Here is a 25,909-nt window from a genome sequence, read left to right on the forward strand (position 1 = left end):
GTAATAAGCAGAAAAACACGTAATACTTAATACATCGAAAGTTAGAGACTGTCTAATCGGACGTTTTGCAAACTGATCTACAACTTTTTCATTCGAATTTTTGGCCCAGCTTCGTTGCTTCAAAAGTTAGCTAATTTAAACATGCCTAATTAGGCAATTCAGAACAAAAAATAGTCTGACTTACTCCAGGCAATAGTCAGCACCATGCATTTGGTTGCGTTGTCATATAGTGCGTCAGCATATTTTTAAACTGGCTAGAGAAAGCTGGGGCACCTTGTGTATGACGCCATTTATAATAAATGAGTAAATTGTTTGTCAACTTAGCAAAAAAAAAAAAAAAAACCATGGCTGATCCCTCTGTCACAGTAATTGGTATAACACGAAAGTGAAACGTGTCTTCACAGACGTAGTTGAGCGTTTGTTGTGCATTGTTTCGGCACAAGGACGAAGGAATGAATAAATTAAAATGTCACGCGAAGAACGGCAAGCAGCTCGCAACGCGCTGCTCGAGCAGAAAGTACACAGGATGGGCGCGAACTAACAACTGTCACAGCTCGCGACAGTTAAAGTGCGCTGCTCAAACACAAAGGAGGAAGCACGAAACGAACGCACAAGTATACACCGGATGAGCGCGAACTGTGACAGTTGTTACTTACTTGTGTATGAGCAGCGTGCTCCTTTCGCAAAAGCGGCCGCTGCAGTGAGGGAAGTGACCTTCGTGCTCTCTGTAACTTCAGCGCAAACTTGCGGTGAGAGCACAGGACGTACAAACCACGTCCCATCACGAGATAAGCGCGCGCGCACGAGCGATCACGCCCTGTGGAGGCGCGCGCGCATCGCAACGCGCGGGGCGACGACCTTTAAAGCGCGCCCTTCTACGCCCTTCGAGCCCTTCGCGCCATCTCGCTAGTGATAAAGAAAACACGCTGAAGTGCCACCGATTCCTGAGTACCGCCAACTGTAAACGGTGTATATAAAGAGCTCGCCGTTAGTATGCTGAAGAACGTGCCGTCTGTGGCCGAGTCGGTTCGCGCCGCGCGCGGTCGGAGGTTCGACTCCCGGCGAGGGAACTTTGCTATCTGTTAGTGTATATTTTATAACCTCGTATTCGTGACGCAAATATGTCAGTGGAGCCGTGGTGAACCCCGGCATAAAACACTTACGTGTTAACAAGCCACGATGATCACGTTGGGTAGCTTCGCAGCACTAAAACTTGTCTGTTGAGACTGCTGAGACTTCTGCTGCTGCATACATTTTATAAGTGCTTTAAGCGATTCTTTGTGTATGTAGAATGCAGAGTTTACGAGGAAATTAAGTAAGGGTTTGGACTTAACCCTGTCGTTTCCAGCGTAAGGAAGATGATTTGTTTTCATTATAGTAAGGTCTACGTCAACCTCTAGCGCATAATACGCTCACAGGCCGTCACCTTATATGAATTACATCGGTCCCTTAATAAGCATTTAGGCAACAACAGCACTAAGTGCTGTCCAAACATTAAAAAAAAAAAAGAAAGCTAGCTTGCACTTATTTCTGGACGTATCCGTGCACCGCAAGCGCGTTGTGTAACGCGTTTTCGCATGCTACCCAGCTGCAGTGGGCGGCGTAATGGCGGCCGTCGTCTGCTCAAGGCACCCTAGAAGGGCTGGTTCTCCTAGAGCACGGCCGGTCTAGAGGCGCGCGCTCGCTCGAGAGGGTGTTGGTTCTCCTGCCCCCCGCGAGAGCAGATGTTTCGCCGGCGTGTACCCTTTTGCTCCATGGACTCCGCACAGTACAATCAGCTGCGGGAGCTCGCCTGAGAGCAGTAGCGCTGATGCAGCGCAAGTACTAAATTTCTAGCATGGGAATCGCAAGCGAAATGACAGCGGAGGGAAGCTGCGAACCCCGATCAGCGGCAGAGAGTTGCACCAAGAGTCACAGTAAAACACAGAAACTCATTGAACAACACCAAGAGTTGCAGTAAAGCGCACAAAATCACCAAATAACAACAAGAATCACACCAAAACACACAAGTTTACCTGTAATCGCAACCACATCACTGGCAAAACACACAATCACAGAAAGTCGTACAATACCTCAGAAAGTAGCAAGGAAGCACAAGACGACCACAGGTCCGCTGTTTAGGCAGATTTCACTTCATGGGAGTGAAATCTCCCATGGCTTAGTTTTTTACTAATTTCTTTCGGGAAAAACTCGTTAAATCTGGTTTATTGTCATGATAACTTCATTAATTCGAGTTGACGACGACATTGAACCGCATGGGTACCTGCCGGAGAATGGAAATTTCTTCGTTAGATCTGGAGATTCGTAAAATCTGGTTTTGTTAGATCAAGTCTTAACTAGTCTCTTCTGAAGTATGGCATTGGCCATGTCTCAGGGTTTCTTGTGTTCGCATTGATGCAACGACACTCCAGGATGCAAATAGTTCCTGGCAAATTCTGAAGCACATTGTGCAGTATGTAATAAACGTGCACTAGCTGTACCTCGAAGCAATTAGCAAAACTGATGTGAGAAATATTTACCAGTTAAAAAAGAAATGTGAAAAAGATTTAGCACGTGCTCCAGGAACAAGTTTAATTAGGGAGTTTTAGCTTGTAACGTATACTTCTTTACGTTACCGTGTTACCGGATACCGGATGGAATCTGCGCATGCGCGAACCTTTACGGAACGTAAAGGTTTACGGAACGTAAACTACTCGCCGGATAGGCTTTACGTTTACGGCCCTATCTCGCAAATCCATCTTCGTTCGTGGCTACTCGCGATATCCGCTTTGCGGAGACTCCAGCCGCCGAGTCAAAATAAGCAAAGTGCGCTCGATCACCTTATTTCAGCCGGATTACCGAGCCTAGAGCGACCTAGAATACCGAATCCGCAAACGTAAGAAGCCTAAAGACGCTGACAGGCTGGATAGGTGGCGCCATCTAGCGGGGCCAAGGTGTACCAGGCGAGCACAAAATTGTTATTGTAGAAACATCGGGCATTCTACTCCCAATGTAAATGCCTTGCAGCGGCATTATTACGAATGAGTTGCCTTTTTAATCATTTTTTTCCCCTCAAGAACACTAAGCAAAAACAAACGTGTGCATGATTGTGGTTGCGCGAAACGTCACAAGATGTCGACACCATCGCCCGGTAACCTGGTATTGCTACACATCTTCGCTTATACCGGGATACTGCACGCGCTAAAAACCTCTCTTATGATTTTGCCGCAGCGTAATTCAATATTATCTAAATTAAATGTAGTTTAAGTGCTGTTATCATCACCATTTAGTGGTTTGCGCAAACGTAAAGGTTTACGTACGTACGTAAAGGTTTACGTTTGGGCAGCTAAAAAACTGTACTAAAACTCGAGTTCCGGTAAAACGGTAAACGTAATCCGGTAACGGTAACGTGAAGAAGTATACGTTACAAGCTAAAACTCCCTATTAGCTAGTCAACCAAAACTCTCGGCAGAACTCTAGGCGTGGGAATGAGGGCTGGCACACTGTTGGCGCTCTCACCTGCGAAAGTTTACCTTTGCATCATGACACGTGGTGCATGACTGCAAACACTCTCTTCTTGTAAACATTTTTTTTTTTTGCAGCACTTTTTTTTTTTTTTTTGCAGGACGACACGGGGAAATTTTAAACGGGCCAAGTTGCCGACACGCTACAGGATTGCGCGTGTCTGACTTTTTTGGTCAGGCGGGATAAGCGGCTCGTCCGAGCCTTTTGATAAGCATTTCCTCTCTATCACCGCATATGATCAGATTAAAGTGTGCTAGGCTCTCCGTACGCCGCTAAGTAATTCCAGTTTCGGAGTTCTCAAAACGGACCGTCGAGTCACTGCTGTTTACGGTAACGAAGCTATCCAACAAAGTAGTGGTGGCGATTGTTGGCGAGTTAACAATCGAGCACTCTGCTGGCAGCATCGGTGCACAATTTGTTGTTGCCACAACCAATCAGAAGTCCTCATACATCGCTAATTTGATCAGACCTGCCTTTATCTTCCAGTGATGCTACCGCTGCGCCAATTGCGCCCAAGTGCCCTGGCTGCTACATTCTGCTACATTACCTCAAAATTTGGCGCGTCTGCGCCCAACCTGCGTCCAAGGGTGTTCTCCGACTTTCAGAAACGAAACTACTCAAGGTTCCGCCATTGAAAGCGAAGCCGGATATTTCGGACGATCTTGCGGTCCCTAGGACGATTTCGCGGTCCCTAGGAAGTCCGACAAATCGGGATTTTTAGGACTTCTTAGGGACCGCGAAGTTGTCCGAAAAATCGGGCAGTGCGAAAAAACAAATTCATACTTTTTCATTTCGCTCAAGCAGTTAACTCGCCACAGCCACGTCCGAAATAGCTTCAATGCCGCTCAGTATCAGGCACTTTGGTGCACGCCCAGGACCTGCCGCGAAGTCCGCTTAACTACGTGCCAACCGCCAATTGAAAATTTGCGTCTCGTGATGAGCGCCGCCGATACCAGCAAAACACGGGAAAATTACGGCTGTCTCGCATGGAGCGTTTGGAAACGAGATGACGCGGAATACAAATGCTGTGGCGGAAGAGCGGACGACTCATCCGGCTCTCCCCGATGCGTGTACGAAAATCTCCGCCGACACGCCGCATTTTCTGCTGCGTGAAGCCGATCGTTCCTAGTTGTGTGCAGCATATCGCCAACTAAGCTGACGCCGTCACTGCCGGGGGGCGCTTGCTGTACCGTTCACACGCGTTTGCTGTGAAGTTCAGTTCGTTATGACCACTCCGTTCCTGACCGCACACGGGCGCGGCGATCGCGAGCTGCTTTCGTTCATGAAGGCAACGCGTCTGTGCGGGGCCGCAGAAAAAGGCAGCATGAATAGCGGCGCGGCGCGTTGTAAAAACGTGCAGTACACTCACAACTGCGCTAGGCCACATGCACTACCGAGCAGTTAGCTGAAGACGCTTGTCGTAAAGGGTTGTCAGCGATTAAGTCGCACTGGCACGTTTGCCGCCTGCCGCCATCACGCCTCCTTGCATTTCCGGTGCTTGTGGATAATTGGCTTGCAAGCAAACAGCAAAAAAAAAAAAAAAAGACAAACTGTTTCAGAGTGAAACCTTGTCGTCGGTCTTCCAACTTTAGTAGCCAGTCGCTACTTTTACAGCGCAACTGGTATGTGCTAGTTTCCAACGAATCGCTGCGTGCGTAGATTGAGCGCGTAGACCAAAAACAACAGCAGTTGCTGTCTCGCCATTGGCTGCTGCTGCAGGGTGGCTGTTGCTCGTTGTTATACGGTGGTGTACTGGTGGTGGAATAAAAGTCCTCTGCAGGACAATGTGTAAAGCTTACCTGGAGAATTGGACACATTAGAAAAATTCTGCCTGTGCGAAAATTTGATGCTAAACATGCGTTTTGCCACGCTATCTTTAAAGGAGTCATGAGCCACTTTCCAAATAATCACATTGAATGAGAGTATCGGAGTTTATTGCCTCTTGAATCGATTACCGCAAAAATTTCCCCAATATCTCAAGAACGAGTTGAGGCACGCTTAGTTACCTTGAGTGCATGGGATGAAACGTGATTGCTCTCTCCCGTTTTGATTCATGTGCATAAGTGTGGCTCACTATGTAATGTTGGCACCCTGTGGAGTGCAGCGCCAGCACCATGTGGCACGAAGTGCATCTCATTGAAATGTTGACCTTGATTTATGTCAGGCCGCGGCGGCTGCATTTTCGATGGAGGCGAAAATGTCGGAGGCCCGTGTACTTAGATTTAGGTGCACGTTAAAGAACCCCAGGTGGTCGAAATTTCCGGAGCCCTCCACTACGGCGTCTCTCATAATCATATCGGGGTTTTGGGACGTTAAACCCCAGATATTATTATTATTATTATTGATTTATGTCAGCTAATGGCCAGTAGCATGCTATCTGCAAGACTGGACGTGCAAACACGGACACAATTAAGAAAGAAGTCACGACACCACAAACGCTGTTATTTTGATGGCGGAAAAGAAAGGACGCACGAAAATTTCTCTGCACATGCCCAGACAATAGGTGAACCTATCAATACGGCACGCATGGAGGTAGTAGTAGTAGTAATATTTTTTATTCACAGTAAGCCGAATACAGAGCTCACTGCAGGGGCAAGGGCTAAAGGCGAACAGCCTGACAAAGGCCCCTGTCCCTCCGCAGTTCGTGACAGTGCAAAGCTTCAACATCAGTACAAAAAAAAAGAAAAAATATATATATATATACATATATATATATTCAATACATAGGTTTCAGAGAAATGGAGAACAAGCAACTGCAATTGTACACATAAAATTCACACACAAATAAAATAAGTTTACATAACACATTTCAGTAATTAGAGGTCGCTCTCGTAAAAATACACAACTAAACGATATCAATAAAAAACTTCAAAAACAGAGGCGCAAAATGCATGCGGATGCACTGAATTATACTGTACACTGGTGTAATCATAATACAAATTCATGAACAATTTAAGCATTAGCGGAGGCATGAAACTCCACTAAGTAGTTTCGATAATGTATACCGGTGGTTAATAACAAGTTCTTTATGTGCTTCTTAAAAGCCGCTTTACTAGCCCTAAAGTTCAATTGATCTGCAAGGGTATTTAAAACATGAGGTACCTGGTACGCAACACTTTGTTTTCCATACTTGGTTCTTGTTCTAGGAGCTCGTTTCTTTTGTTTTCGCAAACTGTAGTGTGGTCTTTCGGTGCAACTTTCTTCATATAGCTTATTTTTTTTAATTAACTGAAGCAATTTAAAATGATATAATTGATCAATTCTGAGTATGGAATGTTTAATGAATAGTGGAGCAGTGCGCAAGTCTTGCAGGTTTCCCCTGTATTTTTCAAAGCAGCGCAATATTTTCTTTTGTAAAGTTACTAGCTTTTGGTAATTCCCTTGCAATGTCGTTCTACGTGAAAGCTAACTGTTAAGGCATTTGAATTATTTTTTATGCAAATTAATTGACGGTTGACTCAAGCATGTGCTACCACTATTATCGATATGTGCCATCCCTCAATCATTAGATGTGTTTCTTCATTCCTGGGATTGTGCAAAACTGCGCATTCATCGAATTGTGGCGTGCACTTACACTCTCGGCAATGCAAAGAAAGATTAGAAGGTGAGCCTCCGGTTAGTGACCTCTCATGTTCCAGTAATCTCTGGTCAACACACCGGCCCGTCTGACCTACGTAGAAGCGGCCGCAGCTAAAGGGAACCTTATAAACCGCATGGAAGTGCGACCGGCACATGGGCCATATAGCAAACACAATCTGAGCGTGCTCTGTGTTGCGGTGGGCAGAGAGTTTCAACACCTAAAGTATCCTTACACAGTGGTTTGCACTTTGCTGGGCTGTATTCTTTGTTCCGTGATGCCAAGAGACCCCACAAGGTTGAGCTAACTTGATGCAAAATGCCATGGACTTGGTTGCAGGTGTTAGTTTGTTGTGTGTTATGTGAACTAGTTATTCGTAGTTCAGGTAAGTTTAGGCAGTCCAAGTGACACCAGACAGCTCTAGTGTTGCTCATTGCAGAGCCCACAGACTGTTGGCGAATTTCTGTTTGCCAGTTTGCCAGACAGCTGGTCCCTGCTGATGTGGGTGTAGCACCTAGAAAAGGTTTATAACTGGCTGTATTCCTGCTGCAGAAGCACGCCCCCTCATTATGCCCAGTTTCACGTCAAAAGTTTTCTATGTGTCTAGAAAGATGGTTCTTACAGCCAGTTTTGAAATGATGTGCATTTTTGGTGTGTGTGTTTGTGCAGGGGAGCCACGCAAGTTTGACCCTGGTTTTAAGGGACCCCTCAAAAACCGGTGAGCTTTCCGGCTCTTGTTGCCGCTTCTTAAGGAACGTTGTAGAAATGCATTTGTAGAAGTTTTGTAGAGACGCATTGAACCAGTGGTTTAAATCCTTTGGATCATTAACGCACCAATTTAAGCATCCTGTCTAAAATGTGTAATTTTTAATGGTATTATATGTGCGGACCACCACAGATCGCAGCAGCGCTGCCAATAAAGTTTTCAGCTGCCCATTGAATGTTGCAAGGGTGAGCACCGTCACACTGGCGGCAAATTTGATATGCTGTCCCACTGATGTCGCAGGCATAGCATTATTTACAATTTTTTAGGCTGCACGTTGGTGTAGCATTATCTGCCATTTATACCCAGTCAAGCTGGTGGGGGGGGCCAAAATCTCTAAAACATCCCTCCCCCTCCCCTTTTTTGACTGGTACCTGGGGGGTTGCGAAGTGGGCTTGTTGGTAGATTATTAGAAGCAATTGGTTGCGGCGCGAACTCAGCACAAGGACAAAAGAAGGCACGAAGAAGACACACACGCGAAGATATACACACGAATGGCCGGTTAGCAGGTGCATTAGATTTATTGACCTTATGCTAACGTGCTCTGACTACCGGTTATGCTGGTGTTATGCACCTCGCACTAACAAGGCACTCCTTCCCTTTCACTCTAACCACTCTAAACTGGTCAAGGGAGGCATTACTAGCATGTGCTTCAATAATGCATTAAAGAAGTCTTGCACTCACTTCATGAGTCATAGTTTTATGCAACAGATGTGATGCCTAAAAGAAGCCGGCTATTCAGCTCATGTATGGATCTCAGTAGCAGAAAAGCATCTCAAGAAAATTCGTGCGTGATCGAGTGAATCTGACCCTCAAGAGTGGGCTACTCCAAACTGCGGAAACACAGCCGTAATCCCCTATATCGATAAAATGTCTCATAAGAGCAAGAAAGTGGCCTTAAGGGAAAATGTAAGGGTGGTATTTTCAGTTCCCCATAAGCTAAAGAGCCTCGCCTTGAAGACAAATTCTTCTAGAACAGAAAAAACAGAGTGTGGAGTCAAGCATAAGCATAAGTTCATAGAATGCAAGGTATTTGTCATCTATCGCATCCCACTGTTCTGTGGGAAATGCTACGTTGGACAGACTAGTAGGTGTGTAAATGTGTGGCTAAGAGAGCACGACAACAAGACTGAGAAGTTGCCACCAGACGGTTTCCTCTCCTTCCACACTCAGTCGTATGGTTGTCGACCAAAGATTAACAGGACTATAATTTCAGGTTGTCATAAGGATAAGATCACCCGCCTCATCGTAGAAGCTGAGGGTGTTGATGCTCTTGGTGATATCTGCATTAGCAAGCCATCCGTATCATTGTCGACTGAAGAGTTTGGTTTCCTGCGAAAATGCTGACAATCCGTTACTGTGTGCTTATTACTAGTTATGATGCTGTTTTATAGGTGACTCCCTTGTGCATATCTCTTGTTACCACCACGTGATCTTTGTTCACTGTCACGTTCGTGGTGTATATAGCGTGACCGGGTCTGGAAAAACAAGCACTGCGTGTGCGTCTTCTTCGTGCCTTCTTGTGTCGAGTTCGTGGTGCATTGAACTGCTTCTGAGGTACCTGGGGCATACACCTCTCCGTTTTACTACATTATTGCTGCGATTATAGCTACTTCAGCCCTCAAAGCAATCCCCTAATAAGTTGTTGCTACGAGCGGCAGTACTTCATGTATGGCTGCTTCAAAACTCTCCAAAATTTGGTGCATGCTGCAGTTTATCAGTGAAAGCCATGCATAAGCAGTAAATTATTATATCAATGTCTTGGAAAATTCCACTTGTGTATTAATAGTATATTTCCTGGTGATAATACCAATCTTGACTTTTTTAGATGTGTCATTTGTGTCGTTTACGCACTTGGGATATCTATTTTGTTGCGGTGTTTCTTTTCTATGGTTAACACTTCAGCTTTTAAAATTTTAAAGCTCACAGCAATTTTTTGCCAAAGAATTGGCAGTTTGAATAAAAAGCTTGCTTCTTAAGTGACTGGATTTTGCTCCTTTTAAGAGCAACAAACCTAATAGAAATTGTGCGACTCATTCCCATGTATTCACATAGCCAGGCTAACCTTCCTTTTGAGACACTGACTTTCATTGGAGTGCTCAAATTTGGAATACCGTGCAATATTTGCACTTTGAAGAAGTGTGCTATGAGTGACTTTTAATGCAGAATAGAATTATCTAAGGAACAAAAAAATTTCTGGAGAGAATGTTGGGTTTTACTGTTCGCAGGAGCTGCACAGACATCATCTGCCTCTTCTTGTTTGTCTTCTTCCTTTTTGGATGGGCCATTGTTGCATTCTTTGGTGAGTAGGAGGGCTTTTTATGTTGCTCAGCAGAAAACGATGAGCACAGGTAACCAAAGCAGTAAGATCGTTCGAAATGCTAGCCTCGGAATGGCCTGCTGGCAGCCACTGCTTTAAAACATGGATCGAGCCCTTTGCTCGTTATTGGCATGCTGGGAACTGTGCTGCAATTTCGCCACTCCAATCGTCTGTCACCTTTGCCAAACTGTTCCCCTGCAGCTTTTATGTTGTGTTGATTATATACTTCTACTGTATTCCGTGGCTCAATTATGCTTTTTTTTTTTGGCTTCCTAAAACTTTACTAACGTTAGTTGTAATTTTAAGCACAAACTATGGTGCGCCTAAATGACAGCAGACTACATACAGCCACCCGAACGATTCCTCTGCATAGCACAAAGGCTTGTGCACCAGGCAGTGCCGTGTCCTGCGACGTTCAAATGCAATATAAAAATAGACATCCAAACGCAATGCTAAAATAATATCCTATTCAAATCTCGAAAGGATTGGTCGGTTAATCAAGGTTTCTGGTGTCTCCCACTGGCTTTGTTACTGTCTTTCTTGTGACCGAGTCTTTATGTTTCAGCATATCGCAATGGCAATCCTGAGCGCCTCATCTACCCTACTGACAGCGATGGGAACATATGTGGGCAGCCGCCTTATGAGTGAGTTTACTGTGAGAAAGTTTACTAATTCATTGGTGACTCATGTGCCACTCTGTCTGAAAGTCGCTGTGGAGGTATCTTCAAGTTGCAGCACCGAAAATTTTCACGTTTGAAAAATCATTTTACTTCTGTTGACTTTCCAGAGAGCACAATGAAAGGGGCCTACAATGAAGTTTGGGTTTTTAGGTGCACTTTTTTTAAAGCTACTTATTCTTGTTCTTTATTTATACTGCAAGAGACAATTGTCTGAGACGTGCCCATTAGAGCACTGCACGGGCCGATTTTTCCGGCCCGGGCCCGGCCCGGCCCGAAAACACCATGCTCCGGCCCGCCCGAGCCCGGCCCGGTGTTCCTAAATGTGGCCCGTACCCGGCCCGGGCCCGAAAGGTTTGGGCCCGGCCCGGCCCGGCCCGGCCCGTTTCAGCTAGTTATGCCTTGAGCATAAAGGAGGCACTGTCCAGCCTTCGGTTATTGTGAAGATACCTGCCGCACACAAGATATTTTCTAGATTGTTTTAGGAACTTCTTTCAGTGTCACAACTTTCACCGGTACTGTGTATACTTTCGGTGAATTACGCGCGTAACACTTTTGCGAAATGATTGCAGGGCAATATAAAATATAATTGGAGTCATAGCTGGCTCTTTCATGTACGCACGCAGTGCTAACCACGCAATCTCATTTTTGCATTTCAAAGAACAACTACAAAATATATACCTGCATAAAGTGGAGAAAAAAGCATGGCAGACATTTTTAAATTGAGTCTACATCAACTGCATACGAGCTAGGGCTGTTGAGTAAAAGTAGCAAGTCTCCTGCAAACCTCATCTATTGCACTATGCAATGGGGAAAAAAACGTGCTCTATCTGCTTCTGGGAGGAATACGCCAGGCTGGGCAGCGTTACATAAATTAAAGCTGTCGTGTTGACTCCTCGGCAGGCAACTGCACCCAACCTACACTATACGTTTTCGTGTTCAAAACAATAAGGTTCTTTGTCCCACCCTTCTTCCCGAGTCACCGCCCCCGTCACCGCCACTCGGGGAAACGAGTGTCTCTATGGTCTGGCGCATCACCACTAGTAATGGGAGAATCAACAACGGCGTTTGCCCTGGGATAAGAGTCGCTCCGCATCTTGCACTTAAAATGCACGAAAAACAGCTCCTGAGATATTAATGACTCGCAAGTCGCCTTGGCCAGTCTACGGGCATGCGAGCGTAGCTGCATACTCGAAATGTTTCCCTAGATACCAACGCGCACATCTTATACACAGTAATCTAGGCAGTTTACCGTTCTTTTCCTTACACGGTACCCAAGAACGTCTTTCACTCACTATAATGGCGGAAACTTATATTAGGCGTTTTTTGAAATCCCATGTAGCATACCGATGGAGCAAAATTGTAGACGTCTTGTACTGTGCAATTTCTATGCACGCCAATGCACTCCAGGTGGTTTAACCCTTTCGGCCCTGGCGTCCTATAAAAAGGACACGAAGAAAAATTGCTATAAATTGTGACATAAATTACTAAAAAATTCAGAAATGTGTTTGTGGCATTCCCAATGCACCTGTGCAAACATAGTGAGTATATTTTCCATTATCGTCTTCCTCGGAAGTCTGCAATGTTGAAAACAAGACGGCGGAAGGTGAAAAAGACGACAAACGCCGCAACCAAATATTTGATGACATTTTACTGAATAACAATTTTTTCTGTAGCTATCGTAATTTTCTCTGTTGTTTCTAAAGTATTTGACGGCTTATTTACAAAGGGGGATTTCCCTAACATTTCCGCTTAGGCCGCTGCAACGAAAAATCTTCATGTCCTAAATATAGGACACCAGGGCTTAGTGGATGTGAGATCTTTGAAAGCATTGCATGATGACCCGGAGCCGTAGCGCTTGTGTCTGCTTCCAATTTCTTGTTATTCTCCTTGGGAAATACGCCTGCATTTCTTGCTAATTTGCAAGGGGGTCCGAACGGCGAGATTGTACATAACTGATGTGAATACATTTGCTGCAGTGTATGAATGATGCATGAGAGGGCTTGAAGATAACGAGGATGAAGTGCAGTTCCATCTGCTTGCCCATGCAGGCACGGGCGACAATAACTGCGGCACACCAAACGAGGATTCGGCAACCTATTATGATGTTAGATCTTACAAGGCATCCAATAATTAGATAATGGCCATTCAAGTGCATTGAAGAGCATTGTGTCACGAGTGCAAAAACTTGCTTTTGGACCTTTGAAACGCAGTAACTAATATATGGTTGCTGGCATGCTAGCTTCACAACCAGTTTAGATGTAAAGAGAGTAAAATAAATAGCAATATCGAAATATCCCCATATTTCCTTTCACAACCACTAAGCCCTGGTGTCCTATATATAGGACATGGCGCTATTTTTCTCATACACTGATGGGATGCTCAGGAAAGATTATTTTCGTGATCTTGAGGTAATAAAAAAGCAATCTCAACAAGAAAAAAATTATCTACCCGTTAAAAAAATTTCAGGGCTGAAAGTTAAATTACCCGGTGCCCTCAACGACGGCGTCTCATATAGCCTAGGTCGCTTCGGGAAGTTAAACCCCACAAAACAACAAAAACAAAGCCACGCAACGTACACACGCAATTATACCTATACGTATGAGACCCGGGCCTAATACGGGCCTGGCTCAGGCCCGAGCCCGACCCGAGCCCGAAGACAAAGGGCCCGAGCCCGGCCCGGGCCCGATCCAAGAACCCCTTACCCGGCCCGGCCCGGCCCGCGGGCCGGGCCGGGCCCGGGCTTTCGGGCCGGCCCGGGCCCGTGCAGTGCTCTAGTGCCCATAGCCAGGGGAGGGGGGGGGGGCTAGCCCCCCCCCCCCCTTTCGAAATTTTGGTGAAGTAGGTGTTTTTACCTAAAATAAATAATAAAAATAGGTGTTTTTCTCAAATAGTCAAGGTTTTCAGCAATTGCCCCCCCCCCCCCCCCCCCCCCCCCCAAAAAAAATTCCTGGCTATGGGCCTGGTCTGAGAAAAGGATGTGCCTTGAAGCAGATGCAGAATTCGCTACCACGTGTTGGTGACAACGAAGGCCCATTGAAGCAGTGTTGATAATGCGAGGACAAGAGCCGTATACACAGCAGGCCCGCAGTTTTTTTCCCTTTCGCATTGCATACTTCAGTATGCCTTGGAATTGACTGAACTGAATCAGGCTGTTGCCTGATACAGAATTGAAAATTCGTGTATGGGCATAAAACATTCACTATAAACAGTAGATGAGGACAGAAGATTTCGCCTTGTTGCTCTATGTGTTTGAGTTACTGCCAGTTATTTCTTCTCATTTTATAATGCATGCAGTTATGACTGCCCATGAGGCCGTTGAAATTACCTGCTCCATTGAATTGCTATATACGATTTAGAATTATCGGTATTTTGAACTACAATATTTGAAGTTTTTGTCAACTTTTTACCCCCTGTTTCATGTTTCTTTACATCGTGCCACACTTGTGATTGTCACAGAATAAAAGTAGCCAGTTACAATTGCTTGCTCAAAAAAATGTCATTGGTTACACTTACCAGTCACTGCAACTAGAAAGTAATTGAGAAATTGCTAAAAAGTAATTGTTTATTCCTGAATTACTTTCTTCTTAGCTATTTTTAATATTGAAAGATTACAGCAAATAGAACTAGCTGGTTTGGCTATATTAATGCATCCTCTGCAGCCCTTTGCACACTCTTTATCTTTACTAAGCATTGAGCGCATTAAGTTAAGGAGTTAGAGCACGCTATAGCCGGCGGAGTGTGCTGTACTAAACTTAACGGTTGAGAAGTGACTTCTGATGCGTGATTACAGAACACACTCTATGCCCTACAACTTTAAGACTGGGCATGAGAACTTGCGCCTGCTACGGCTTGCGGGAAAGTGACGTATTTCAGACTCTCTCCACTGATGCAAGTACGTTCTCCTTCTCCGCTCGTTCCTACCGCTGTGTAACCAGGCCAGAGCAGATCTGTGGCCGGGGGTGTTCATAACACGATCGCAAATCGCGTGATCGCAGTTTGAGGTTGCGCGAACCGAATATGATGGCCCGATTATTTCCTGTCATACACACAGGTACTTAACCTATTCCCGAATAGCCTCAATGTGGCGACGTTCCGTTGTTAAGTGTATATACTTCTGCAGGTTCTCATGCGATTCTGTGACAGGGTTACTCTGAGAACAGCAAGAACAGCTTGCATAGCACATATAGCTGCTGCTGCCGCCTTCTTGTCACGCGTCAAGTTATACGAGCTCGCTATCGTTTCGCAAGAACTGCCAAGGTTTGTTCACCAGCAGTGCTACTTCAAAATGCGCGCTATGTGTAATAGTGGATGCGGAAGCAACATAACATTTGCCATGTGACGCGTTCGTGCCCCTGAAAGCATTTGGCGGAAATCGCCGTGAAGTTAAGCTCCGAAGCCATCGCACTCGAGTCAGGCACGTAGGCAAGGGGGGGGCCTGGGGGGCCCGGGCCCCCCCCGAAAATTTTCCAGCCTTCTATATTCCCAGGCAACTTTTTTTTTTGTTTTTGCCATGGAAAGACTTTCTTTCGAACAATTAGGCCTTGGGCCCCCCCCGAAAAAAAATCCTGGCTACGTGCCTGACTCGAGTGCATTCAAGCGTGCTCCTTTGGAGTTCAGAGCGCGCTAACTTGCAGTGCGCCCGTTGGTTATCACTATTTTGATCGGTCGTTTTCTTTCGTTTTATTTTTTAAATGCGAAGCATTTTTAGCAAACTTCTGCGACTTTGAGCGTATCTATCTGTCTGTCTGTGTCGGTCGGGTCGGTTCTAGTCTGGTCGCCTGCCCGCCTATGACTTTGTGCTCTCCTCGCCGTTTCGTTAATGGGATGTGTACCAAAACTGGTATACCATAACATGACTATATGAAGAACGAAATGACAGTTCATAACATGAAAATCATGACATGTTTGTCATGAACAGCATGATTTACATGACATGGTTTTGGTGCTCTTGTGGCCGTTTCGTTAACTTGATATGTACCAAAATTGGTATGGAGTGACAAGAGTGTATGACAAACATAAGTGACAGGTCCTAACGTACAAATCATGTCATGCATGTCATGCACAGCATGATTTACATGACATGGTTTTGGGGCACTCGCGGCTGTTTAATTAAATGGATATATACAAAAATTGGCATGACAAAACATTTATGCATGGCGAACATAAGTAACAGGTGGTAACATGAAAATCTTGCCATAGGCTACCTGCATATCATGATTTTCGTGTTACACCTGTTATTTGTGTTCGCCATACAGAAATGTTTTGTCATGCCACACGAAGACACGTAAGACATCATATTTACATTATCAGGTTGTGTTGTTCACTGGTGTTCCTTTATGAGATACGATGGTTTCGCCTCCACAAGTGTTATTTGCATCGGATGCATGTGCATATTTGCAGAAAGTTTTTCCGGTGTGCCAAGCCCTGCGCACGGTTAGAAAAGCGAATGCAGTATCGAGTCTTGCAAAATATCTCAAAAGCGCTCGCCCGAGAATACCGCCGCAGCTGTTGGATAAAGAGTAGTTTTAGTTTTCCTTCTGTGCTCTCTCACTCATCATGTTGGTTAGTTTCACGTTGTCCTCGCAATAATTTTGTGCCTTCATTTCACTACAAAAACAAGTTGACATTAATTGCGCAAACTTCTTATTGCTGTCAGATGGTGTCTTCATGCAGCATTGTAGCAATGGTGCTGTTACACTCGTAAGTATAATTTGGATAGGCAGCTTGCAAATAAATTTTGTTTGCATTTGATTACCCCTGAGCATCATCAACCTGCATGAGGACATGTCGTGCAAGGCCCGTGCCTGACTCATTGAGGCGAAGGAGATTTAATTACTATTACATTGGCCACGTCGTTGAGAGCACCATCAAAACAGTTCAGAATGCTCATTTCCACTTTCTGGTGCTTGTTTTGCAAACAATTGCTATTAGCAGTGCTCCCACGTGAATTGAACATAACAGTTTGCGACACAGCGGTTGATCGGACCAGCATTTCACGCAAATCAGGGTATACGACCACATAATCCCAGACGACTGTTGAGAAGTCTTTACGTGGTCTAAGTTTACCAACATCTGAGAATTTGCGAAACCATTGTTTGTGTGGCAGTATTATCTTTAGTTTTTTGAATATGTTAAGTGATTTTTTATGATAGCCAGATGAAACTAAATCTCTTGTATCAGAAAGCGCAGTTCTGTCAAATCATCTAGATTGTCTGTAGAGGCAGACATAACTTGTACGGTAAGCCGCAATGTTGTTCGGGAATTGAAAACATCCTAATTTCATTTGAAATAATTCGGGATGCATGTATCTTAGATACTACCTCACATACTCTTCGGGTATCTTGTATCTGTATCACGATAAGTCTCGCGAGACACGTATCAGTATCTGTATTTCCGATACATTGAAGAATGTATCATGTATCTTAAGATACAAAATATACTGTGATCGCACAACCACCGTGCAAAACAACAAACGCTGGCTGAACTCTGCCTCTGAAGCTGATACTGCTGCCACTAAATCACCAGAATAAAACTAAAGGCAGTGACATTATTTTATCTTTCTGCCAGAGCTTTCCAGCGAGGATAAGCGATAAGCGCTGAGTGTCGCTATTGGTGGATCAGAGTCACGTGGTGGCACTCTCATCGTCGCTGCAAACAAGCGCGTGAAGGTCAAGGCCCAGCCTTGATCCTTTTATTTTCTCGTTTATTTTTTCTTTTTAGTTGTGTGAGTGCCATGACACTTGGCACTTAGCCATTGTCCTGTGCTGCGTACTGCAATGCGTGCAGCAGCTTTCGCACACATTCTGATGCCGCTGTAGTGTCATTATCGAAGTTTCTTTTGTGTGGTGCTTCTTTACGAATTCTGAAGAATGCAAATGATATGCAGGTAACCTATGGCAAGATTTTCATGTTACCACCTGTTACTTATGTTCGCCATCCAGAAATGTTTGGTCATGCCAATTTTTGTATATATCCATTTAATTAAACAGCCGCGAGTGCCCCAAAACCATGTCATGTAAATCATGCTGTGCATGACATGCATGACATGATTTGCGTCTCGAGGCTTTCACACGTCAGCGATTTGAAGGATGCAAGTTTGAATTCGTGCAATGAGAGTGACTACATGCAAAGAAGATTCTAACAGCTATAGCACCACCGGTACGGATGCTGGATCTAATAGAAAAAGCATTCACCTAACAGACTATCTTGGCATACGTTTCTTTTTCTTTTATTCAAAGAGTTTTAAAGTCATAATTTGATTGTTAGCACAAGTTCTTTCTTAGCTGTCCTGCTTTTCCATCCAATATATTACCTATGCTCTATATTGTTCTTTATTTTTTTAAAGTGCAGAGCACTTTAGGGGCCCAGGCTGTCGTATGCTGTCGTTGCTTGGCGTAATGCAGGCAAAACCACGTACAAAAATCGAGAAAAAGAGGGAGCAAGCGAGAAATAGAAAGAGAGAGAAAGAAAGGGAAAAATCGGAAGAAAAATAAAAATAAATAGAAATAAAGAGAGAAAAGAAAGAAAAAAAATGGAAAAAGATAAAAAGAAAGAAAGAGAGGAGGAAAGAAAGAGAAAACCAAAGAGAAACAAAGAAGGCTGCCTAGCTCCGCACTTCCTTCAGGCTTGGCACCACTAGTGCAAAGCTGCCCTAATTTTGTATTTACCGTTGTGCCAAGGTAAGCTCTTTGCTTTAGTCTTACTTTTAACTGTCATTTCTGCTACTGTTTAGATACTTATTCCTATTGAATTTACTGTTATGTGAAGGACGTTGAGAACAAACATGTAATACACCGTGCATGCCTGGAGTATACAGTAACAAAAATTCTGCTTAATACTAAGTAAAATAGCGATATTGAGTTTGCATTATAATAACGTAAATTACGTGCCATCTTGAAACGTGCCATCTTGAAAAAAAAAAATGGGCGAAGCTTGTCCTAAGCACTAAGCCGCACAAGCCTTGAAACAATGAAACTGGACGATTCTGAAAACTAATCTGGTTGCTTCTAGGTTGTTTCTAGGTCTTAGCTAGGCGATGAAGGTTGTTTTTTGGTTGCTTCTAGGTCGTTGCTAGGCTTTAAGCTGGTGATGAGCACGACAGAACCTCGCGCTAAAACCAAGCGTTCGCACCTCTCGTAGATTACGGGCGCGTTGTTGTTAGCATAGCATTTCTATTACTTCGGGGCCGCCGTCGCTTCGCAGCTATTTGTTGGGCTAACTGTTGCCTTCTACGTTTTTAGTGGACCAGTGGTGAGTAGTGGTATTTACCCAATTTTGGTGGCACATACCTGTTTATGATGATATAATAGTTTTTTGGTTTGTCGGACAAGAAATGATTTGCTGAACAGCTTCGCTGTGAATATGTTAGCAAAGGTACTGGAAAAACAGTGTTATACCCGTGTCACACGGGCGTTTGGAAGGCCATTGAACCGATGGTCTATTGACTCAACTGTCAAGCACGAGCTGCCACACGGGCAGTTCCGAAGGGGATCGAGTCAACGGAGCACCCCACATGTCCGTTGAAACTTCGATGGCTATTGAACGACGGAAGCGGAAACAGCGCAAACGTGCCCTCTCATTCACAGTGTGCCCGAAAGCACGATTAGAAAAAGAATTGCACCATTATGTTTTAAAGGTAGCGTGCGTTGGCGTTATAAATTATTTAATAAAGTATTTTTGCCACTTGAAATGTGCGAACTGCACATACTCTCGACATTAGCAACGTGTTTGGCCATAGCCTCCGCTTGGCTTTATCATGCCGTCTTGCCGTGTATCGCTCACCACAGTTTCGCTGCTCAACAACTTAAAAATTAAATATGTATTACTAACTACATGTAAACACTTTATTAAAATGTTTAAACAAAAACAGCAGGCACATTTGTGGTTTTAAGCGCATTTGTATTATTTAAAGGGGTCGTGAAAAGAGAATGAAGCTGCCCGGTTGTAATTTTCCCTGCTTTAACAAGGATTAGACATGCCGATTCCGAAATATTTCGGCGCTATATTCAGTCTGTAATTAATGACACCCATTTGAAATCGCAGTTTAATTGAGCTCCCAAACGACTGTGCGGAACTACCGGCTGCCTTAGGCACTAACTTCTCTTATCGTGACGTCACGGTAAGGGAAGTTATAAACACTGCGTTAGCTTTGATTTGCTCTAAAATAATAGATTTATAGAAACCTCGAAAAGAAACAAATAACAGAGTAACTTTTGCGCTCTGAGTTATATACTGTACACACTGCACATACAGCATGTGATCTGCTTGCTTCCGCTTTCAAGTACATCCGGGCTCCGTCGCGTGTGTATTCTTGGCTTCGCTCGCTTGGTGCAGCGTCCCAGTTTTTTCTTTCTGGTTGAGTTAAGTTGTGTTTTACGGCATGTTTTGGGTGGCTTAGTCCTCGCTATGCCAACCGTGTGCGTGATAAAATTTTAAAGGCGTTACGGTGACGTCTTTACTGCGTATGATGCTACTGTATGATGCTACGAGCCTCGGCCAACTATGGCTCAGCAAACATCGCTGCGTCGCGTCGCCATGTTTGGTCGACGACAGAGACTTTTCATTGGCTGACTTAAAGTGACGTCAGCTGTACAGTTGAGGGGAACGTGAGAAGGGAATCGTAATTGTGCTTTTACAGCTATTAAATGAACCCGGATGATGAAACGAGTCGAGGTATAGTATTGAATGGACGGCCAGGATTCCGAATATACACGTAGTTGAAAATTTTCTGAAAATGTTTCACGACCCCTTTAACTTTTGGTGACATGGATCCGAAAATAAAGATCCGCAGCCCCACGCAGTTTTTGCGAGAGACGCTGAACCACTCAATGGCCGTTGGAAACTGCCGTGTAGCAGCGCGACAACTCTATCGAGTCAATGGAGCTGCGGCGTTTCGACGGCCGTCGACTCGATGTCCTTTCAAAAGTGCCCGTGTGACACAGGTATTATACTAAGTGCTTCGTTTTTCTCATGAGCGTTCTAACGAGCCGTTTTACGCGATTTTCTATAGGCACTGAATTGAATTGTTGTAGCTATTAGGGGTTACCCGCTGCAGTGGTCTAGTGGTTAGGGTACTTGACTGCTGACCTGAAGGTCGCGGCGGCCGCATTCTGATGGAGGGAAAATGCCAGAGACCCGTGTGCTTATGTTTAGGTTTTAGAACCCCAGGTGCTTGACATTTCCGGAGCCCTCCATTAGAGCGGCTCTCATAATCATATCGTGGTTTTGGGAATAAAACACAATAGTTAGTTCTTGGGGGTGCCGCCTGTATCGTGTTTCTATACTTATTCGCTGTGTTTGATACAGAACCGCTTTTCTATTTACTTAGATGTATTTGTTTTCCCTGTTTAGGCTTTCCTCAATTCTTTTACTGTTACCAAACACCAGGTCATCGGATCTTTAAGGGGCAATAGTGTGAATAATAATTGGAACTGACACACAAGAAAGCCAAGGAAGGTATAGCAGATGTTATAGCATTATAGCAGTATAAGGGATGTGTGAATAGTGGCGCTTTGTGCGTTTCTGCGCTGCACATGTTCTTGGTGACGTACAGCTGTCTGGTGATATGTCATTGCGAAAACCATAATACGTTTATGGGCCAGGTAGAACTCCACAGCGGTATTTGCACCATCGTGCGGAGACTTCTTATTGAAGTTCTTGTGATTGGATGACAACCCGCTGGGTGGTCGGCAAGCAGAGCAGCTACTCCCATCAATTACAAAAGCGACAAGCAAAAAATGCTATCAGCAAAGTGTATAAAGAGCTGTCACATTAAGCAGCTAAAGCAATGCCAATAAGTTGTTTCGGAATGAAACTAATATACCTTGAGCAAGAAGTACAAAACTTTTGAGATGCTAACAAACATTTCTTTTGAATGAAACGAAATTGGTCACAGTTAATAAATCTTCAATGAACATTTTAGTGCATAGGCGTTTAGTGCTACATTGTATAGATATATAACAACAAATTTCCGAATGTATCGAAGTATCTTGAGATACAATTGGAATGTATTGTATCGGATACATTCAGTGTTGTAGTATCTTGTATCTGTATCTCAAGTACTTCTTGCCTGAGTATCTTGTATCGTATTGCGATACAATTTCAAAGTATCTTTGCCCAGCCCTGGTTGTAATGAACATAGAACCATTTAGCGTAAATGTTTTTTAGCACAGATTTCTTGGAGAACGCAGTGAAAACAATGAATGTCTTGCTGTCCTGCATCACCATTTTTCCAGTGAATCTTCCGTTCGGACGAGAATTGGCCTATCATAAGCTATATTATCCAAACTTTCCACAGCTTAATTAACTTTTGCTAGTAATCAAAACTTGCACCTTCTACCTCGGGAGACGGTCCGCCATGGTGGATCAGTGGTTACTGTGCTCGGCTGCTGACCCAAAGGTCGCAGGGTCGATCCCAGCCGCGGTGGTCGCATTTCGGTGGAGGCGAAATGGTAGAGGCCCGTGTACTGTGCGATGTCAGTGCACGTTTAAGAACACCAGATGGTTGAAATTTCCGGAGCTCTTTACCACGGTGTCCCTCATAATCATAACGTGGTATTGGGACGTAAAACCCCAGATATTGTTATTATTATAGTACCTCGGGAAGTTTGCATCGCAAGAATGAGGAGCAATCACCACCGTATCGCGAAAAAGTGGGTGCACGGCGGGTGCAAAAAAAGGCGATCCTTGGCCGTGGAGCAGGCAAGTCCTTGTCGTGATGCCACATCACTGCGACTGTTGCACCGCCAGTGTTCGTTCTCGGGGCTCATAGTTAACCTACCAAGATCCATGAGAATATCTGACAAACGAAATTTTTTTTCCACTTAGAATATTTCACATAAGCGTGTTACAAGCTTCAGGCATTTCATAAGAATTTGTTTCCAAAGACAAAAACATTTCTTGCCTGCTGCTTGTTTGGGGTCCAATTTTTTTGGCAGAGGGAAGTTGCCATTTATTTGGTGATCAATATTTCTTGCATGCATAAGCTGAGGATTGTATATAGTGCTTAATGATTTTAACATGTATTCGAAGTGGGTATGATGGTTGAGACAGTACTTACTAAGCAGGGGGTAAAAGAAATGGCTTGTGACTAGTGACTTTTTTTTGCCTGTTAGGTCTAAATTTCTCATTCTATGCTGTGGTCTTTGTTAAATGTGTGTGCAATGTTTTCCTCTTGTTCAGGGACAAGCAGTACCTGTTCTTTTTTGACATCACTCAATGCCTGAAAAGGGCCTACAAGCCAGGTGACCTGTTGCCTTCGCTCATCTGCAACACACCACAGGTGGGCTTACACTCACTGAAGCTGTTTTCTTTGTCTTGCGAGAATGTCGCACCTCGTGCAAGGTCTTCTGTATGAGAAGTAGGTACACAAGTGATGAGAAGTTGTTGAACAGGGAATGTGAGGCAGCTTTAATTCAGAACCAATTTAAAGTGGCCAGGGGCGTAGCCAGAAATTTTTTTCAGGGGGGGGGTTCAACCATACTTTATGTATGTTTGTGCGTGCATTTGTATGTGTGTTTGCATATATACATATGCAAAATTGAAAAATTTTTTTTTGGGGGGGGGGGGGGTTGAACCCCCAACCCCCCCCCCCCCCTGGGGTTGTCATAACCGGTTGTCAGAAGTGCCTCCGTATACAGGACAATCAAACAATGACATCTTGATGTTTCAATTTTGGTGTCAGGGGTCCTTTAAGATAGCCTGCAAGCTTGTCTTTGAGGTCCAGATATTGTCCTGTTTTCGGCCTGTAGAAACTTCCCCTGGATAATGTGCAGTTTAGGATCTCCTTCCAGTGTTTGTGGTACTCGTGGACTCGGATTGAAAAAAAAAAGTCACGGTTTCGCCGAAAGGGTGAAGCAATGAATGCGATAGCAAGAAACTGAAATGTCACACGAAGAACCACAAGCAGCTCGATACTTGCAGCCGCCGCTGAAGCACAAAGAAGGGCGCCCCAAATGAACGCACAGGCAGGGCAAGCGTCAACTAACAACTGTCACAGTTGTTACGTCCATGTGCTTGCGCAACGCGCTGCAAGCGTGGACAAGGGAGAATCAGATGCTCTGAGATCTTTCTTCTTCCTTTAAACTGCGGCGCGTGGAGCGTATATACTGGCATAGTGATCGCACTTTTTTTTTCAAAAACTTCGGGGTGCGGTCATTATGTGGGGTAAATTTTCTGTGAAATAATATTTCGAGCACTGAAAACGCAAACAAGTCGCATATCAGAATTCTTACGATAGCTATCATGAACATAACCAAAAATAAAAGTAGAGTAAGGCTTACCTTTGTAATAAACGCACACATTATGCAGGAACTACATGCATTGCATATTGCCCTTTAATTTTTTCATTCACTGACCTCCTAACTTTCATTCGGAGTCTGAAACATCACTGGCGTCAGTGTCGTCGCCGCTCGATTCCCTGTCGGAACCGGCATGTCATCACAGTCCCACAGAAGGTTATCTTCCGTTCCATCGAGCGCGTTAGATATGCCTGTATTCTGATTTCGTCGACGCTGAAATGCCTGCCGGCAGCGCGGTTGCCGTGCTCGAGCGCGTAATCGACCGCCTTCAGCTTAAACGCGGCAGTGAAACTCGCGTATCGCCCCATCATGAACCGGTACTCAAACAAGCAACCACAAAGCACGCCACCACGTTACAGAACGGTGATAAAAACATGGCGATGGCGGCGTCGCGGCTTTTTCAGGAATTATGGGACTTCGTCGGCAGCTTGTTGCTGCGGGATGACAACAGGTCAACCAACAAGCGGCTGCCACCGTAACACTGCGGGATATCAAAACCACGTGATCAAAACAAACATGGCGGCTGACGGAGCTAAGCGAACGTGTTTTTTCTCGTGAGTCGTGGAGGTCATGAGTGCGTCACGCGCATCAAAACAGTTTCTTCCGTCGAAATAAGGAATTCTTTCATTTAAATTGGTAAATTTGCGGCAACAGCATAGCCATGTCCGCTTTTAGAGGACAGAAACAGAGATGGGCACGTTCAGCTGCCACAGACGTAGAAACACATGGCGGGCATGTGGTGAAAACTACTGCATTTGTCTTTACTGCTATCCTAATACGGCACGTTTCCGCCAAGGGTGGGCAAAAATTAGGAATCTGTTTGGTGCGTGCAGTTCACTTGGTGAGTCTTGAAGAGTTATTTAATGTAATGTTCGACAGATGGTAAACATGATGATCATCAGTCATTTTATTTCAAAGTACCTTACAGGCCCGATGGGGTGCATTGAGTAAGGGGGGCAATACATATATACACTTCAAACTGGAAAAGAATACAAAAGAAACAGTTGGCTAAGGGGGGCAATAGATATATACACGTCAAACAGGAATAAAATACAAAAGAAACAATTGACTAAGGGGGGCAATACATATATGTACGTCAAACTAGAAAAAAAAAATACAAAAGAAACAATTGACTAAAGGGGGCAATACATACATACACCTCCAAACTGGAAAAAAATACAAAAGAAACAATTCCAAAATAAGACTTGACCACGACATATTGCCGCGGCAAGTTCGGGGTGCGATCATTATGCAGAAAAAAAAAATCGAATTTTGACGACAAAACTTAGGGGTGCGATCATTATACGAGTGAATACGGTACCCCCTGCGTCTCCAGCCACACAGGGGCGTCTGATGATGATGGTGATGACCTCATACTGATTGCGTTCACCCACAAAGGGGAATGGGCCCAGAACCGGGCGGCAGGATCTTTGAAGTAAATACTTATGAAGCTAAAGACAAATTCTGTAACTTTAGACTAAAAAGGAAAAAAAAAACATAGCTAATACTTGAACATTCCGCAGAGCAAACAGTCAGACTATCAAATGTGATGTTTGACGGATGTAACAACGGGTTGTAATTAATAAAGAAAAGCCAATATACACTAGCATGGTAATCTTTGGAAGGTGTGCCCGGTGTTCTTTGTTTTTTTTTCCCCTTCCACATCACGGATGGGTACAGAAAATGGCCACTTTGTCGTGCGTGTCTCAAGGGCAGTATTCGAATTGGAAGAAAATTGGGAGCGCTGCGTCTGTAAGTATCGACAAT

The 25,909-nt window shown here is 44.4% G+C and overlaps 1 protein-coding gene across 4 annotated transcripts in view; it reads left to right on the top strand.

Moving 5' to 3' along the window:
• Nucleotides 1–25,909, top strand: part of LOC119390499 (choline transporter-like protein 4) — a 154,335-nt gene that overhangs the window by 51,019 nt on the left and 77,407 nt on the right. For all 4 annotated transcript variants that reach the window (XM_037658127.2, XM_037658131.2, XM_037658109.2 and 1 more), the window contains exons 2-5: nt 7,751–7,799; nt 10,073–10,146; nt 10,730–10,808; nt 23,025–23,124. In XM_037658127.2, the coding sequence (XP_037514055.1) occupies nt 7,751–7,799; nt 10,073–10,146; nt 10,730–10,808; nt 23,025–23,124 (302 nt within the window). The remainder of the gene's footprint in view (nt 1–7,750; nt 7,800–10,072; nt 10,147–10,729; nt 10,809–23,024; nt 23,125–25,909) is intronic.

This window comes from Rhipicephalus sanguineus, chromosome 1 (assembly GCF_013339695.2).
Source record: "Rhipicephalus sanguineus isolate Rsan-2018 chromosome 1, BIME_Rsan_1.4, whole genome shotgun sequence".
Lineage (NCBI taxonomy): Eukaryota > Metazoa > Arthropoda > Arachnida > Ixodida > Ixodidae > Rhipicephalus > Rhipicephalus sanguineus.